This window comes from Panthera onca, chromosome C2 (assembly GCF_046562875.1).
Source record: "Panthera onca isolate mPanOnc1 chromosome C2, mPanOnc1 haplotype 2, whole genome shotgun sequence".
Taxonomy (NCBI): domain Eukaryota; kingdom Metazoa; phylum Chordata; class Mammalia; order Carnivora; family Felidae; genus Panthera; species Panthera onca.
In genome coordinates this window covers 40,673,681-40,692,396 of record NC_138347.1, presented here as the reverse complement: position 1 = coordinate 40,692,396, position 18,716 = coordinate 40,673,681, and the positions used below count along the sequence as shown (strand labels likewise).

General features: G+C 35.0%; 1 protein-coding gene across 6 annotated transcripts in view; it reads right to left on the bottom strand.

Moving 5' to 3' along the window:
- The window catches only part of ZNF654 (zinc finger protein 654), a 93,599-nt gene that overhangs the window by 17,255 nt on the left and 57,628 nt on the right, over positions 1 to 18,716 (bottom strand). For 3 of the 6 annotated variants that reach the window (XM_060640222.3, XM_060640221.3, XM_060640223.2), the window contains 3 exons: positions 6,203 to 6,338; positions 3,370 to 3,572; positions 2,557 to 2,696 (listed from right to left, as the gene is read on the bottom strand). In XM_060640222.3, coding sequence (XP_060496205.1) covers positions 2,557 to 2,696; positions 3,370 to 3,572; positions 6,203 to 6,338 — 479 coding nt within the window. Of the gene's footprint in view, positions 1 to 2,556; positions 2,697 to 3,369; positions 3,573 to 5,241; positions 5,993 to 6,202; positions 6,339 to 18,716 lie in introns of those variants that run through there. The other 3 variants (XM_060640226.3, XM_060640227.3, XM_060640225.2) reach the window with 3 other exon arrangements.

Genomic DNA, 18,716 nt, shown 5'->3' with positions numbered 1-18,716 from the left:
GAATCTTTTAGAATTATTCATGATTTCACCTAAAAGGATTTGAAGATATGTACTAAAAACATTCTAATACCGCATTCTAAATTACATTATTTCTTGGTAAACCTGATGTTTCATATATCCTACTAATCATTTTTAAGTAGCTTTAAAAATGTTTTCACAAACTGGGGCGCCTGGGTGGCTCAGTCAGTTAAGCATCTGACTTCAGCTCAGGTCATGATCTCTCGGTTCATGAGTTCAAGCCCCATGTCGGGCTCTGTGCTGACACCCGAATCCTGGAGCCTGCTTCAGATTCTGTGTCTCCCCCTCTCTCTGCTCCTCTCATGCTCTGCCTCTCAATAATAAATAAACATTAACATTTTTTTTAAATGTGTTCACAAACTAATATACAATACCATTTATATTAGCATCCCAAGAATGAAATACTTAGGCATAAATCTAACCAAATAATTATAAGGTCTACATGAGGAAAATTATAAAACTAATGAATGAATCAAAAAACTAAAATGGGAGAGATATTCCATATTCATGAATAGGAAAACTCAATATTGTCATGATGTCAATATCTTGATCTACAAATTGAATTAAATCCCAATCAAAACCCGAGCAGGTTATTTTACGGGTATCAACAAATTGATACTAAAGTTTATATGCAGAGGAAAAGACCCAGAATAGCCAATACAATATTGAAGAAAAAAGTTGGAAGACTAACGCTAATAAGGACATTGTTGTATTGGTGAAAGAAAAGACAAATACATCAAGAGAACAGAACAGAAAAGAGCCCAGAAACAGACCCCCATAAATATAGTCAACTGGTCTTTGATAAAGGAGCAAAGGCAATAATACAGTCGAGTGGAGATAGTCTCATCAACAAATGGTGCTGGAATAACTGGACATCCACATGCAAAAAAAAAAAAAAAAATCTAGACACATGCTTTATACCTTTCACAAAGATTAACTCAAAGTGGATCACAGACATAAACAGAAAATGCAGAACTATAAAACTCCTAGTAAATAAGCTTCTGGGTATGGTGATGCCTTTTTACAATACTATAGTCATGAGCCATGAAAGAAATAATTGATAAGCTCGTCTTTGTTAAAATTAAAAACTGTGCTCTGTGAAAGACAATATCAAGAAAATTAAAAGATAAGCCACAGATTGGAAGAAAATATTTGTAAAAGACACATCTGATAAAGGACTATTACCCAAAATCTACAAAGACCTTTTAAAATTCAACAAAAAGAAAACTAATAATCTAATTTAAAAATGGGCCAAAAATCTTAACAGACACCTCACCAAAGAAGATATACAGATAAAAAAACAAGCATATGAAAAGATGGTCCCCACCATAACGTCATCAGGGAAATACAAATTAAAACAAGATACCACTATACTCCTATTAGAATGGCCCAATTTTGTAACACTGACAACAGCAAATGCTGGTGAGGATGAGCAACAGGAACTCTTATACATTGCTGGTGGGAATACAAAACAGTACACCCACTTTGGAAGACATTTGGGTAGTTTCCTTCAAAACTAAACACTCTTATCATACATTTCAGCAGGTGTGCTCCTCAGTATTTACCCAAAGGAGTTGAAATTTATGTCCACACGGAAACCTGCACACGGATATTTACAGCAGCTTTATTCATGATTGCCAAAACTTGAAACCAACCAAGATGTCCTTCATTAGGTGAATGGATAAATAAACTGGTAATCCAGGCAATGGAATATTATTCAGCACTAAAACGAAATGAGCTATAAAGCTATGAAAAGACATGGTGGAACCTTAAATGTACATTACTGAGTGAAAAAAGCCAATCTGAAAAGGCCACACACTGTATAATTCCAACTATACAATATGGTGGAGAAGGTAAAACTATGACAATAGTAAAAACATCAGTGGTTTCCAGAGGTGAGGGTTGGGAGACGGAGAGAAGAAATGAACAAGTGGGGAGCACAGAGGACTTTTAGGGCAGTGAAAATACCCTGTGTGATACTATATTTATCCAAACCCATAGATTATATATAACACCAGTAGTGAACCCTAAGAGAAACTGGACTTTGGGTGGTTATGATGTGCCACTATGGGTTCATCCTTGGTTAAAAAAAAAAAAAGTACTCTTTTGGTGAGTAATTTTTTTTTGTTTTTTTTGTTTTTTTTTTCTGAGAATGTTGATAATGGAGAAGGTTATGTATATATGGGGATCGGGATATAATGGGAAATGTCTGTACCTCCCTCTCAATTTTACTGTAAACCTAAAACTGCTCTAAAAAATAAAGTCTTAAAAAACTAAGTTCCACATTTAATTTAAAATATAATTGTTTCATTATAATACATACTTTAAACATTTATACTGTCAGTTACTGGCACATGGTCATTGTCTTTTAATTTTTAGATCTTACAACTTACTGTTGTTTCTTGCACAGTAAATTTTTAAAATGTGGCTTAACATTTTCACAGAACTTTTTTTAAAACATAAAGTCCAGATTCTGCCAACCAGTTCTCCTTTTGTTCCCCATCTTACCATTTCAATTTCCATATTAGGAACACTTACCAGATACAGTACATATCCCCATTCTGGAGCTGCGGAATAAGAAAGGATTCACAGAGTTGCAAAGCTAACATAGTCTTGCCTTCTTTTTCAGTGTTACAGATGATATCAATTCCACTCTTACAATCAGTTTTCAATAAATGCTATAAGAGGAAAAGAAAAATCAGTTCATATCATTAAAAATACCTAAAAAGCTAGTTGCATTAAATGTCTAGATTAAACATTCAGGAAAAAATTTAAATTTCTGGTTTTCTTCTACAAAAACAATGATGAATTATACAGAAATATTCATGGTTTCATAGTTTTACTATCTAGCACCTGCAATTTATAACTACTTTTAATCTCATTAATGTCCACAACTTGTAAGTGAATAGGTTCTATGTTAGGAAAAGATTCTTTCATCTTAAAAAAAAAAAACAAACAAAAAAACGAAAACAAACATGAGCATTTAATTTCTTAGTATTTTATTAAAAGGCAAAATACTTTATAAAAGTATTTACAAAACAAGTGCTGAATAATTAATTTAAATTTTTATTTAAAATGCTTCCTATTTTTATTTAACCTCTTCTGTCACACAATAAGCTCAACATGTATAATGCTTATTGATGAATGCTTTGTTAATTTCATCAGTTGTCAATCTCAGATTGTCTAATTCAATGCGAGCTTAAAGAATAGTGTCAAAGAGAATACATCTAAATAATGTAATCCTAAAAGCTTTGGTGTTACTGTAAAAGGAATTTTACAAGAATGGGCTACTTTTTTTTTATTTTTGATAAGGTTAAAATAGTAAAAGGCAAACATAATCTCAAACAATACCTCCCGGAATAGTTGATCTTCTACAGGTGACATAAACAGACATGTGAAGAGTGCTTGATGGAAGTACAAGTCTTTGCTGATTTCTGGGTGATTTATACAAGATTTGATAAGAGCCATTGCTTCAGGTATGCGTTCACAAGCAATTAGGTATCTGGCACGTAGTTCAAAGAACAGTGGATTTTCAGAACTTAAATATTTGTTCACTATATTAAAAAGAAAACAAACTCTTATTACTCTCAAGAAAAGATTCTCAAACTTTGTTGTTTGAAACTCTACCACTAACATGTGGCATCTGGTTAGATTAAGTGGTTATTTAACTAAATAGCATATTCCTTAGTAGGAGTTTATTTATGAAAATAATATTCAGTCATATGATTGGAAAAATGGAAATAAGAGTAACACCAAAACTGCTCAAGAAGTATCTTTTGATTTCTTTTCAGTCTAAAAATTGAAAAAAATTTAACAAAAAATGAAATACTCTCTTTTCAGTTCACTAATATGTTAAAATATGTTTCAGATAACATGGGGTCTGGAATTTCTAGTCTATTTATGTACTTTATATTTTGTTGCCTAATATTGTCATTCACATAAGGTTAAAAGGCTGAATCCTATTTTGTCATTAAAACCACATTGATTTAGATTTATAGAAAAAAGTAACATGAATTAATGAAAATGTTTTATTACTTCTTATCAAAAATTAAGCCAAAAGTAGTACCAAAAAGGATTGCTTATTAATATATGTATCACTAAGAATAATTACTAATTAATATACTTTACACAACTTAAAAACATATAAACACCTTTATCTACCTAAGTTTATTTAGACCTAACAACAACCTATGACAGGTATCATAATACTTCTTTCACAGATCACAAAACTGAGACTCAGAGAGGTCAAATGACTTGCCCAAGGACAAAGAATAAGTGGCAGAGCAGGAACAGGGATCCACATTTCATGATTTCAGATCAAAATGTTTTCATTACTTGTGTATGTTTAATCAGTAGCTTCTAAAATGCCTATGAGTGATGTTTTATTTGGGCTTCAACATGTGCCTTGCAATTCCGTTTACAGCATGTGATAAGCAGACAATGATTTATAGAGTTAATGCAAAGATAAACTTCAGACTGGTCTTTATCTTAATGGTCACCAACTAGAGGAGAGTCATCCATATTAATGAGGCTCTAGAGCAGCTTTTCCCAAAGTGAGGTATGCTAGTGGAAGTATGAAAGGAATATATACGTAAGGAGGAGAGAGATGGAGAGTGAGAGAGAGAGAGAGACATACCGTCAGCCCTTACACCAACCAACAGATTTGTTCTAGCTCCTAGTCAGAGAAGCCTAAAAGCCCCCCGAAAAGCCCAAGTTTTCTTCTCTATTCTCACTCCTTTTGAAGCTCCTCATCTAGCTTCTGTGCCATCTGACCACATTCCCCAGGCTCCTCATAGTTTTCTTCAGTCTGTCACCCTTGCCTTCCCTATATTGACTCTATATACTTTTCCTCGATGGTACAACTCTTCCTCCTCAGTTCCAACTGCCTCCCTCTTCAGTTTTTTACTCCTTTCTGAAACCCTCACATCAAGTTCCAGTCTCCTTTGTATGCCCTGGGTATTTACCACTATAACACTATGATATATATTGTAGCTCTTTCCTCTAGTCTTATTCTACCTCCTATCTCAGCCCACCACTTTTAACTACTTCTCCTGATCTTCTCTCTTTCGTCATCTTCTCTCCTATCTCTGTCACAGTCCTCCACACTTGTATCTGGAGTTGACTTGCTCTTAAGCTGGAGAAGCATAGCCCCTTCTCCACTCAACTCTACTCAAAACCTACCCCCAACCCTTATGAACCTGAGGCAAATGGAAAGATCCTAACCTGCTCAGCACAATATGTGGTGTGAAGTATCCTCACCAGAACAAGGGTGGGAAGTCTTGTCTTTTCTTTCTGGCCATCTTATAATTGCACTCCATGGGCTCTCTCCATGCTTTCAAATGTTTTCCATGCTTTTTCTGCTTACACTACTGCTGAGTTTACATTCTAAGTTCTGATGATCCAAAATGTTCTGGGGCTCAGGAACAATATGGCAAACAGTTTTTAAAAAGAATTACCTAGAAGTAATTGACAGAGCCTCTTGCCTCAAAAGGAAATTTTGGCCCACAGGAAACACAGTGGATCTATGCTGGAAAGGAGGTGATATCAAAGCATGCAGGTCGTTCAGGGATGAGATAAAACTCAACTTCTACTAATGGATGAAGTTTGGGAAATACTGCTCCAGAGTACTTGGAATTCATTCAACTCGTCACTGATTCACTTACACATTCCTCAGATGGTCACTTGGTTCAGTTAACAAATACTTATATTGAGTACCTACTCTGTACCAGGCACTGGGCTGGGTATAGGATATGCAGTAGTGGTGACAAAAACTGACAAAGAGTTCCAACCCTCAGAGTTTCCTGTATAAGGGAGATTCCATGTGCTTAAGCAGGGTGTTGTTGTTGTTTTTAAGGGTGTTTGTTCCTACTTAACTAGATTTTTAAAATATAACAAATGATGAAAACAAACTCTCTGTAAGTAACATCTGGACAGTAAGTGTATTACACTAAATTCCCATTAGAATAAATTGAAAATTACTATACATAAAGGTACCTAGTCTGGTGTCAAAAATCATTCTTGGGCCAGGTTAGTATAACAATTTAAACACACTTCATGTGAAAATACATTACTCTTATTCAGTATTAGAAGATAAAGAAAAATCACTATTACTGCTCTAGTTAGAAATAAAAATTGCGCTTGCTTCTCACAAATGTTGGTTTTGATTTTGAGTCTCCTGAAGTACCTATCTCCTGAGATGCTGGCTGGGCTTTAAGAACAGCTTGCAACACTGGATCTTCCCATGGGCCACCATCTCTAATGATTCGAGTCACCAGTTCCAGATTCACATTTCCATATCTGCGGAGGTGATTCTGGCATTCCTAGGAGAGAAAAATCATTTTGGCTTTGTGAATTTAAAGGGGTTAAAAACTAAACTTGATCATCCTTGTCAATAAAATGACTGATGGTCAATGAGTCAGCTATTAAATTATAAAAGAGAAAGGGTTGCTATAGTAACCTAAGTAGGGTGTCAAAACCCCATCAGTACACAAATAGGCTTTAATGCCAAAGGTTACAGAGTTTCTACATAATTGGACTTAGAAAATCCAATTATAATAGGGATTAAGTGTAACCCAAGGGAAAAACTTAAGGGATGCATCATTTCTAGGAAAAGAACCAGGTTTTAAAACCTAAGGGAAAAACTTACAGGATGCATCATTTCTAGGAAAAGAACCAGGTTGCAAAAATGTAAAACTTAAATGTTCAGTTTATGTGAGGGCTCATAAAGCTTCTGTTAACAATGGCAAGCAAGAACCTGACTATAAGAAAGAGGTAGAAGGGTCCCTGTCCAATGCAGACTGTGGTTGGCAGACACACAGGTCCCCTGCCCTGATCCCAAATGTATACGCCTAGTTGTGATGGAAGGCTAGAAGATGGAAATTCTATTGCATTATTATTCTATTAGCAGATTTGTAGTCTTGGGATAAAGAAATGGCAGGCTGAAGGAATGAATCCAACCTATAATACGAAGACTTTACATTAGTTTTAAGATAAAGATGTACTGATAGGTTGGGCATTAACTGATAATTTGTCTATGTATTTTCTGGGATTTTTTTTAAAGATGTTTGAAATATTTTTAGAGAATCTTTTATCTTAGACTTGTGATTATAATATGAATTATGTAACAAGTTTGTAAACAAAGCTTAATATTTAGGAGAACTTGATTGACTGAATTTATAAATTTGATTTCTTAGATTTAGGTTTACGAGATTTAATTATTTGATTATGCTTTTTTGATTCATTACATACCTTGGTATTGTTTCTAAAATGTTTCAGGGAATTTAATTTGATAATTAAAAGATTAACTGAAGGCCTAGTGAGGGTATAAATAGATACATATTTTTTAATGCATACATCGAGCTTACAGCCTTAAGGAAAAAACTAGGCATTGAAATTGGCAATGTTAAAAATTTGAATAAATGGCACATCAATTAAAACACAAATAATTGCCAAAATTTCTTTCTGTGCTCAAAATATCCTTCAGACATTAAAAACTTAGTAAGTTATAAGCAAAGCTTAAACAATACACCATTACAAATTTTACTTATGATATAAATCATCAGGCTACATGTTCAAAGTGGCAGTAAACACTTTGCTTTTATTTGTCATGTTCTTTCATCATTTGAATGTTCCAAAGTAGTATCTATATGCCACTTTTTATTCCTTGTTAAGATACACAAAAAGAGGTTTTATTTGTTTCATGAAAGAACAAGGCAGTAGAAGAATCAAGTTTCAAGATAATCATTTAGTCAAAGAAATCAACAGATAATTAAGTCATAACATGAAAATAGGTGTCTTCTAGAAGTTATTTAGAATATTCCCAAATTAAAATGAGCAAGCAAGCAAGCAAGCAAGCAAACAAAACTGTATAAATAATGGGCAAGTTACTTAACCTCTCTGTGCTCCTTCAGTTAACTCATCTGCAGAATGGTTACTAAAAACACCTACTTCATAGGATTGTTGTGAGGTTTAAATATACAGTATTGAAAGTGCTTACTTAGTACAGTGCCTGGCACATAGTAAGCACTTAATAAATGTTAGCTATTATATCTTCTAGTATTTTTTAACATTTTGGATAACTATTTTATCTTTGCACACCCAAATGCCTTAGCAGAAAATTAATTTCTACATTTCCATGTGTCAGCATGTTTATATAGCATTCATAAAAACAAGATATAAAGTTTTTTGATCAGCCATGATTTGTTTTAAACACATGGAACATAGTAAAAATCTGTGATAACAGCTTTAAAACAATCATTGACTTCAAACCTAAAGGTGAATCAACTCCTATATTACTCTAGACACACATACTGCTACCCCTAAAATTCAACTACTGTAAGCTGGCTTTGGTTCAATAAAAGTACAAGACATAAGGTGAGCTGGATGCTAGTCCCTGAATCACTGATGAGCTTTAGCCCTGCTGCTGAGCTCTTGGACAACCCATCTTTCTAGCTGTCTCACAACAGGTGAGGTACCAATCACACAGCCCTTAGCATTGTGAGACCCAGAATTGGACTTCATGAAATCGGTCTATTGCTAATCTCCTAAACATGGCTGAAAAATAAATACTTGGAGGTCTTGTTAAAAAACAGATTCCCAAGCACCAGTTCAAATATACTAAATCAAAATTTCTAGAGGAAAGCGCTGATAAACTGTATATTTAACAACCCCCACCCCAGAGTCAACTCTGACATACTTTCTGATTATACTTTCTACATTGAGTGTGTACTTTCATAAATGTTTATGCTAGAAAGTATATACTTGTACTCCTATCAATCCTTCTATTAAAAATTAGTCAATTAGCTTAAGTTCATTTTTCTAAGATAAAAATTGTATGGGAGAGTTTTGTTTTGTGTGTGTGTGTGTGCACTTATTGAGGCAAATGCACCTTATTTTAGAGACCATTTTCTATGGGAAATGGCTCTGGACAGGAAATAGAGATGTAATGAAGATTTCATTTGGTTTATTTAAAAAGACATGGGATGGAAAAAAAAAAGACATGGGATGAGAGAACAAGTGAGTTTGTAAGTATATTTTGGCTCCTCCTTCCTTAGATAGTATGGTGGCTTTTGTGGATGATACGCAATTCAAAAGCCTCCAAAGCGAAAAAGGAAGCACTTAAGTCACTATAGAATTCACAACTATCTTTCCTATATATGCATATTATATATATTTTTACAATGTTTACTTAAAAATTTGGACCTGTACATTAACCTAATCCTTTATTAAGTCATCTGTCTACTATCATTGATACCCATCACACTGTGCTAAATGTTCCCTCAGAAACTTCCATTCAACCTTGTGTTTTTGCCAAAGGTAGAAAACAAAACCCTCTCCTTCACTTTTCTTTCAGAATCTATTGTGGTACAAACTTAATGTTTTGTTCCAGAAGAATTTTCTTCCCTGAACTTGTTACCTCATTAGAATTGCCCCCCCCCCCCCAACATGTCTGCAAAGCTGTATATTCAGTGTTCTTGATCTGAACTCCTTAGCAGCTCATCATAAAATGAAATTCTTTTTTTTTTTCCAGAGGATGAAATTCTTAATGACTGAACTTCATATTTAAGGATCTCTGCACTTACCTACCTAACTCATTCAGCTATTCAACATCATGAATCCTCTAGCCTGGTCTCCTCCATGTCTCAAATTCATCATGTACTTTCTTGCTTATGCTTTTCTCATATCACTCACTCTTTTTCTCCTACAACTTCCTACAAACCTATTGAAACCTTCCAGTAAACCAATCTAAATACTTTCCTATCTTTCCATAATCCTGCTTTTCCCTGAGAAGCCTGTACTAGCTACCTCAATCCATAATAAAGTTAATTCCTTCTCCTGCAGTACTGAAAATCAGTACCAGTCAACTCTTCTGATATTTATCATGTAAGAGGGAGCCTTGTGTTATTAAGGGTTGACATCTTACTTCTTAGGTAGTTAAAAGCATGTTCAAACAGAGCCAAGAAAGGAAAGGTATACCAGAAAAGATAAATTCTCAATAATAACTTTTTAATCAGAATCGAGTTTTATGGAAATCCATGTAATCAGAAACATTATGCACTATTTGTCTTATTTTGAATGCAGCTTCCAGAGCAAAACTGTAGAATACCATATCAAATTCACTCATAAAGCAAGCTATTGTAGCAAATCAAAGCAAAAAATTTTTAAAAGGTCTTCAATGTGGTTAATGTTATAAAAACAGAGCCTTTAAAATACAGTAAAATATTTACAATACTTTATAGTAAGAGAATGATCATAACTTTTATTATTACACTTCCATTGGTTATCTCATGGCAAAGCATTTCAAAAAGTTGTAAAATTTAAAGTTGTTATGTAGTTTTCTTTTTCAAAAAGATAACATTACACATTTGCTGTTCTTTTCTGTGGTAAGTTCCTAAGGAATATTTACCTAATGTTTTTAAAAAACAAAATTCTGAGTTTGCCCATATAAAGAGGACAGTATAACAATGAAAAAGTTACTGCTTTTCAAAAGAAAGTTATCGAGAAAATCATTTAAAATGAATATTTGGAAGTGTTTACATTCTTGCAGGTTTGCTGTTGCCAAAATCAGTATGTCACTTATAATAATGTTTGTATTAAAAAACTTAAACTAGAATTTTTTTGTTGAAAAACCTTTCAACTGGAGCATTTTAATGGGCTTTCAGAGTCATATGTTAAAAATGGTTAGTATCAAAACATTGATGTCAGTAACAATAGAAATTTAGTAGTCAAGTTTCAACAACTCTATGTAATTTGGGTGGAAGGAATTTAAACTCAGTATCACAGCTGAGAAAATTTTTCACCTATGACAACTATTAAAACCGAGTATCAAAGTAAACACCTTAAAATCAGACTATATGACCAAGTGTTAGAATTTTTCAAAAATAAAGCATATTAACTCATACTGCTATCCTTAGTTTTTTACACTGTTAAAACATTGTTTTACTTTCATTTTTTTTAAATGTTTTTTATGTTTCATAATGTATATAGTATTAGCACATATCCATAAATAATACATATATATGTACTGAGAATATTCTTTTTTTTAAAAAAACCTAGATGGTTGTGCTATCAGAAGTCTGGACATTCCTGATTTTAGGTATTATTTGTTTTTACATTTGTGTTTGGAATCAAATATAAAACTGTCTCCTTTTTTTTTTTTTTTTTTAACTCACTGGCTTCTACTGATCCTAATATCATGTCAGTTTTCTTTCTTATGTGAAGTGTTTCTTCCTGTTATTTTTACTGTTTACACTCTAGTCTAGGCCTTCATCTGCTATCACTTAGATAACCACATTAGTTTCTTCTTTCTGTCTCTGCTATGCAAGTCTTTAGGAGGTCTCAGAATGTTAGATAACAAAGCATTTAGATAGTAGTATAAGGGCTCCTAGTTGGCTCAGTTGGTGGAGCATGCAGCTCTTGTATCTCAGGGTTGTGAGTTTGAGCCCCATGTTGGGTGTAAAGATTACTTAAAAATAAAATGTTTAAAAAAAAAAAAACAGGAAGTTTATACATAAACATTTCTTTAGGGGCTCCTGGCTCTCAGTTGGTGGACCATATAACTCTGGATCTTGGGGTCGTGAGGTCAGGACCCACAATGGGTAGAAAGATTACTTTAATAAATAAAACCTAAAAAAAAAAAAATTTAGGGGCACCTGGGTGGCTCAGTCAGTTAAGCAGACGACTTCAGCTCAGGTCATATCTCACGGCTGGTGAGTTCGAGCTCCACATCAGGCTCTGTGCTGACGGCTCAGGGCCTGGTGCCTGGTTCTGATTCTGTGTCTCCCTCTCTCTGCCCCTCCCCCATTCTCTCTCTCTCTCTCTCTCTCTCTCTGTCTCTCTCTCTCTCCTTCAAAAATAAATAAACATTAAAAAAAAATATTAGGGGCACCTGGGTGGCTCAATTGGTTAAGCGTCTGACTTCAGCTCAGGTCATGATCTCACCATTTGTTGAGTTCAAGCCCCATCGGGCTCTGTGCTATCAGTACAGAGCCCACTTCAGATCCCCTGCCCCCATTCTCTACTTCTTCCCCACTCACATTCTATCTCTTGAAAATAAACATTAAAAATTTTTTTTAACTTCAGACTATTGTTTTGACATATACATTACTGCAAACACATGATTATATCTATTCATACTGGTTGAGAGTAATACTTAGGCCCTTGTTCTACTTCTATAAACCTCGACTCCACAGGAGCTTAATTTTCTGACCTGTAAAATAAGGGATTATTGGATCAACAATTTCCAGGGTGACTCCCAATCTCAAAATTATAAAAATGCATTAATGCCTATAAATTACATATATTTGATTTTTAAAAATAACTACAATCATGTACTTAGTGAACTATTTAAGATATCCCATTTGGGACTTTGGAAAAAAAATGAATATTTAAGTGTAAGTAATTGTTCCCTGTTTAACAGACATGATTACATTTTTATACATTTAAAAAATCTTAAGTAAAGAATATAAATGTGACTTAAATTAGCAATCAAAGTTTTAGCCGAAGTGGAAGCCAATCATAAGTACAGAAAACCATCAACTGCGGCATAACCAAATTTCAGAATTGGTAATTGCCAAGTTAATGAAAGCATGACCCTATTATTAACATTTTTAAATCATAAATGAAATAATATGGCCAACAGAGAAGTACTATTGTTACTGTTTTACCCTGTAAGACAGAGACCCTGAAGCAGAATTAAGGTGTATGCAAGGTTTACTGGAGTATAGGTTCCCACATAAAGAAATAAATATAAAATCTGATATAGCAGAGAGAACAAAGAGTTAGTCAAGAGAACAGTCACAGTACCAGCAATACTACAAATTGAGCGACTTAATCTCCAATAAATATTATTGAATAGATGAATGAATGTATCTCTCTGGTTCTCTCTGGTCCTTAATGACCTTCATAGTTTTTCTTTACAACTAAATTTTCTATGATCTAATATTTTATCTGGGAAAACAAACTACTTCAAGCATTAAGATGCTGATAATTCTAGTTATTATGTATTAAGACACTACAGAATCATCTTTCAGTGATAAGTGAATGCCTCAATGACCCTGATGTGCTTTTAGAGCTACTTTCAAAGTGTCAATCTTACTGATTTTGAAGGCACTTACATGCCTGGTCCTGAAAACACAAAATTGCAAAGATGCTCGAATAGAAGATCTTTGTTAGAGCTGGATACTATGGTGTGAACAACTATCACTGAACAATGTTTAGTACCCACTTTTTGAGATGACTGTTGGTTCAATGTGTCAGGGTAAACTGGCCTTTCCTGACATATGATGCTGACAGCCCTATCTTTTGGAGGCTTGCTTTTGGTCCCCTGAGCTTAACTGTCTCATTTATTTATTATATATTTTATGCCTGAAATAACTCTGGGTCTTGTATCTATGCAAAGTGATTATAGAACTTCAACAGTTGAGGTAAAGTGTTTCCTTCTCAGATTATTAAAAACAAAAAATACACAGAGAAAGTGAAATATTTCTGAGGTGGTAATATACAAGATTTATTAATCTTAGTAGTAACAATTTCAAAAATATAATGAAAAACTATCAAAGCTTTACCCATTTCAACACAAGGTTAATCTAAGGAATATAATTTTTAAAAATTATTTCAAAATCTGAAACTTTAATTTTAATATCAATCTCTTTCATTCCAGTGCTAAATATGTGGCATACTTGTCAAGTATGTTTCTTTCATAGACAGTGAAATCTTCCCCCCATCCCTTTCAATTCTCTTTTTTCTACACATTGTCAAAACAGAATCAACAAGTAAATATTTGATGGTTTCATCCCATGAATGCATTTGTTGATCTGTTCCCCGTATCACTGTATATTAGTAACCAATGGACCAGGAGGTAAATTTCAGAAAATATACTTCATTGTTCCTTGTTTTTAGAGTTCAGCAATGATGATACATCTCTAAGAGGGATTCTTTTTTTTTTTTTTTAATTTTTTTTTAACGTTTATTTTTGAGACAAAGAGAGACAGAGCATGAATCGGGGAGGGTCAGAGAGAGGGAGACACAGAACCTGAAACAGGCTCCAGGCTCTGAGCTGTCAGCACAGCTGACAGCTCGAACTCATGGACCGTGAGATCATGACCTGAGCCGAAGTCGGCTGCTTAACCGACTGAGCCACCCAGGCACCCCTCTAAGAGGGATTCTTTAAAAAAAAAAAAAAGGAAAAAAGAAAAAAAAAATTGTCTATGGACTTATTTAGCCTTCATTTGTGTTGGCACACATATCAGTACTAGGGTCTAGTAACTACTAAGTGTTGGAGACACAAGGCTGAAAGTAGTCTCTGCCTACGAGATCTAACAGCCTAGCTGGAGAGGCAGATAGAATTCAGAGGTTGAATTCAGAATTCGGTACACAGTGAAAAAGCTGGTGGGGGGTGGGGGGTGGGCAGGGAGTCCTATGTAGTCAAAATGTAGTTGAACAGAGACAGGAGAGGAATTCTATTAGAAAAGAAAAAAATAAGGACACACAATTTTGAAACTGCCCCTCAAAATGTCTTGCTCTTAAGTTGACATGATCATAGTCTTTAAAGCCTCTTAACCAGCACTACAAAGGTGGTTTTGAATACTAAGATTAGGACTTTGCCAAATTAAGTCTTTGGGCAACTTATTCCAAGTAGTCTAGGAAGGGAATATAGTCCAAAAGGTTTTAGGACAAAGTCAGTGGTTGGTTCTAAACTTCATAGTAGCTAAAAATAAAACCTGGGAGCTATGCTGGTTTATAATGCCAACGAATATACACACTCTGACTTCTTAGGAGAGATCAACACTTGCCCCAATGAAACAGGATAGACATAACTCCTCTCTAGTGGCTGGTGCTTTTACTTTTGATTCTTATTGTTCTTCTCTTTCAACACTATTGCAGTAAGATAGCTTTGGGCCTCTTCTTGTTTGGGCGGTTGTATCCCCTACCTCCTCCCATCTGCTTCCCCCAGTTACCCAAAGAAGGACAAGTAAATTAAAAATGGGTAGAGTCTCAGGAAAGAAAGCTTAACTAAGGGTCACTTCTATTCTGAACAAAAAAAGATCTTTGTGACTTATACATTGACCCCAAGGGATGAGGACAGTTTTCACTGAGGTCAGGTCAGCCTTACTAAAACACATGCCGAGCTCTAGAAGTAGGGCTTTTATTGGTCGACATTTGCTGATTACTCCAGGGTCTTATTTTTTTTTTTTTTTTCCCCTAAATTGGGGCGGGGGGAGCTTTATAACATCTATTTTTCTCTTGATTTATAAAAGTAATACATACTTTTTAAAATATTTTTTTAAGTTTATTTTTATTTGAGAGAGAGATAGAGAACAAGCAGGGGTGGGGCAGAGAGACAGAATCCCAAGCAGGCTCTGCACTGCCAGCACAGAGCCTGATGTGGGGCTCGAACCGACAAACAAACTGCAAGATCGTAACATGAGCAGAAGTCAACTGTCAGATGCTTAATGTAGTGAGCCACCCAGGCACCCCAAAGTAATACATATTCTTGGTTAAAAAAAATATATGTAGACCCACCAATCTAACCATCATTGGGCATTAGTACTTGGATGTTCCAAAGATATTTGAAACTCTGTCTAGAATGGAACTTATCTTGTTTCTATATCCTGTTCTTCTGCCTATAACCACTGCCCACTTAGTGAATGGCACTACTCTATGTGGTTAGTTCAGCTTAGATGCCCAAGAATATACCTGATTCTTCTCTAGCTTCTTTACCTCCATCCAATCAATACCATAATCCGAGATTTTTGTTCCAGATCATTGTATCTGTGCTTTTATTTTCTTTTTCCAGAATCATTTCTAACATTAATAGAATTTTCATTATAGCCATATTAGCAAGTCTACTAATTTTTACTTGTTTCCTCACGTCAGTCCTATTTTTTAATTTTATAACAACTCTATTTGTAAGTTCTTTATTTTGACCATTTCTAAATCAGTGGCATACTTTTTTTTTTTTTTTTTAAGACTTGTATTTGTTTTGTTCTGCAAGCATTTGGACTATTTCTTTCTGTTGCTCTCTCTCATAAACTATAGAGCTTGGCAGGTGTATTATTAAATAGTATTTTTTACCTTGAAAAACTCCAGAGACATTATTTATTCTGGTATTTGTTACAGTGGAGAAATTCATTGCTAGCCTGTTTTTTGGGTTTTTTTTTTTTTCCTTTGTGGGAATCCTATTTTACATGAGTCCTGCATTTGTAGGAACTTCCCTTTATCCTAAAAATTGAAGACTATAATAAGATATGGCTGCATGTAACTATGAATTGGAAATACATTTTTAGAGATCTGTTTCTTTCACTGATTTGTTTTTTTTCTGGGGCTAATCTGTTGCTGATCACCTTCACTATACTTTTAATTTAGTAGTTTCATCTCCATACAATATCTTACCTCCATACATTCTCTAGGATGGTCCCTTCTTTACAATTTCACTTCCAGTTTCATGGATGATACCCTGAACTTAACCAAAGAAAGAACAAAACTGATCTCTTCTTTTTTTTAAACTGTCTTATCTTAACCATGTAATTGACGGTAACTGGTATAACCTCTTTATTCATCTTTACCTAGAATATCTAGAACAAAGAGCTGCTTTACTAATGGGTAAATAGGTCTCTGTTGAATCCTTCAAGTTGAACCAAGAGAGAAGTTTAATTTGTTAGATCAATGACCCATGAAGCAGTAAAGAGAAGCTACAGGTACCACACCCCTTTTCAAAAATTTCTAACTTCTGGATATTGGGGCAGGTTCCATTTAGTTTGGGTCGTCTCTTCATTTTTTCAGTGGAAGGAATGCTTTCATGAAGAGCCATACATCCCATTTTTAATATTGGTAGCATAGTCACATCAGTATTCCTGTTTTGTGGGCTCTGCTGCACATGTGGTACACTTTCCAGAAGCACCATCAAAAATGAGATCGGCCCCACACCTAAGCCCCACCATCTGGTATTTCTTACAGTCCTCACTGTTATAAGCTGATGGAGGCAGGGGACAGATAACATTTGGAAGGTCTCCCCCTTTCCAGGTCTCTCTCCCCTATTTAATCACATTCAGGTAACCAGGCATTGTTTGGTTCATTGCTCCAGATGGATTCATCCCTGAGTACTTGATATAGAGCCTCATCCTAGTTTCCAACATTCACAAGGAATTTTGTTCTCATATTATTTTTGTCATTTCACTGGGAATCTAATTTTAATTACATTAATGGGTTTTGGAGATCTAGTAGATGAATTCAATTACTAGGCTATGGAAAGCTCATCAGCGAACAGATTCAAAATAATAATGATGAAGTAGGAGCATCATATAAGAAATGTGTCACCTTTTTGTTTTGAGGTAAAGAAGAATTATTGGAAGCCAAAAGTTAAGAAAGCAAACTTTTAGAAGCAGGCAAATGGAACATCTGGCTCTAAGAATGAATTTCCTCTTGGAATAAGGTAGAAAGAAAATTATAGTCAGTCGATAAGAAGATTTACAATTTCTACTTGAGCAGCTCAGGTTTTACGAGATCAGAAATTCATGGAAGAACAGAATAAATTTAAGGGCCAGGTTTTGGTCTTACTGTGAGAACAGAAATCCAGGTAGTATGACTTCAGAGCCCACACCCTGACAGAAAGGATAATTAACTCAAATCCAGCAAAGAATGTTAATCTCTTGCTAATTCAGAGTGTGGTCCAGGGACCAGCTCCTTGGCATCACTTCTGAGCTTGACAGAAATACAGACTCTCAGGCCCCACCCCAGAACTATTGAATCAATATCTGCATTTTAACAAGATTCTCAGGTATCTTAAAAGTATGAGCAGCATTATGTTTGCCATACTTATGGTAGAGGAGAATGAACAAGAACTTAAGCTGGTATGAATCTTTATGAAAGGTGGACAGTAATGAACCACTTGGGGAAATAGAGTTTGCATTAGCAGAAAATCTAAAAACATTTCAAAAGCTGACACTGGGATTATCACTAGACTGTGAGATATGTCGAAGCCTGGGAAATTTACAAAGCTTAGCAAACACAAGGGTTTTGGGGAGTACACATGATGGACTACATGTCAGCCCTTCTTGGGTCCTAAGGGCACAAGGGCACAGGCATGGAAGCACCAAACAGCAGCAGCTCAGTTCAGAAAATGGAGGACAAAATGGGAACAAAAGGTGAAATCTCCTGGGAGGCAGGAGTTACAGGCTCAAGAAAATTCAGAGTAGGAAGGAAGAAAGAAGTAGGAAGAAGCAACAGCAACAGAAGTAGCAGAACGGGCCTAGAGGTTTTAAAACCAAAAGGGAACAAAAGGAGGGGTAGCCTTTAGAATTTAAGCAGGAGCTAGAAAAGGATATAAAACCAAGAACTCTTGGAAACCCTGCTCAAAAGAAAAAAAAAATTTATCCCTTCAGAGATGTTATGATTTCACACATTTAAAGCATAATTCAAACACTGTGACTCATTTACTCTATAAACACTTCAGCAGTTTCCATTATCAGTGCTCATTTAATACCTCCTTGAGGCATTTCCTAACTACCTGATTTACAACTGAAATCTTCTTCCCCAATAACACCATGCCAGCGCTCCATCTCCCTGGTCTGTTTCATTTTTCTTTTAGTCATTTGTTGCTTTCTAAAATAATCTGAAATGGGGACGCCTGGGTGGCTCATTCCGTTAAGCATCTGACTTCGGCCATCAGGTCATGATCTCATGGTTCGTGAGTCTGAGGC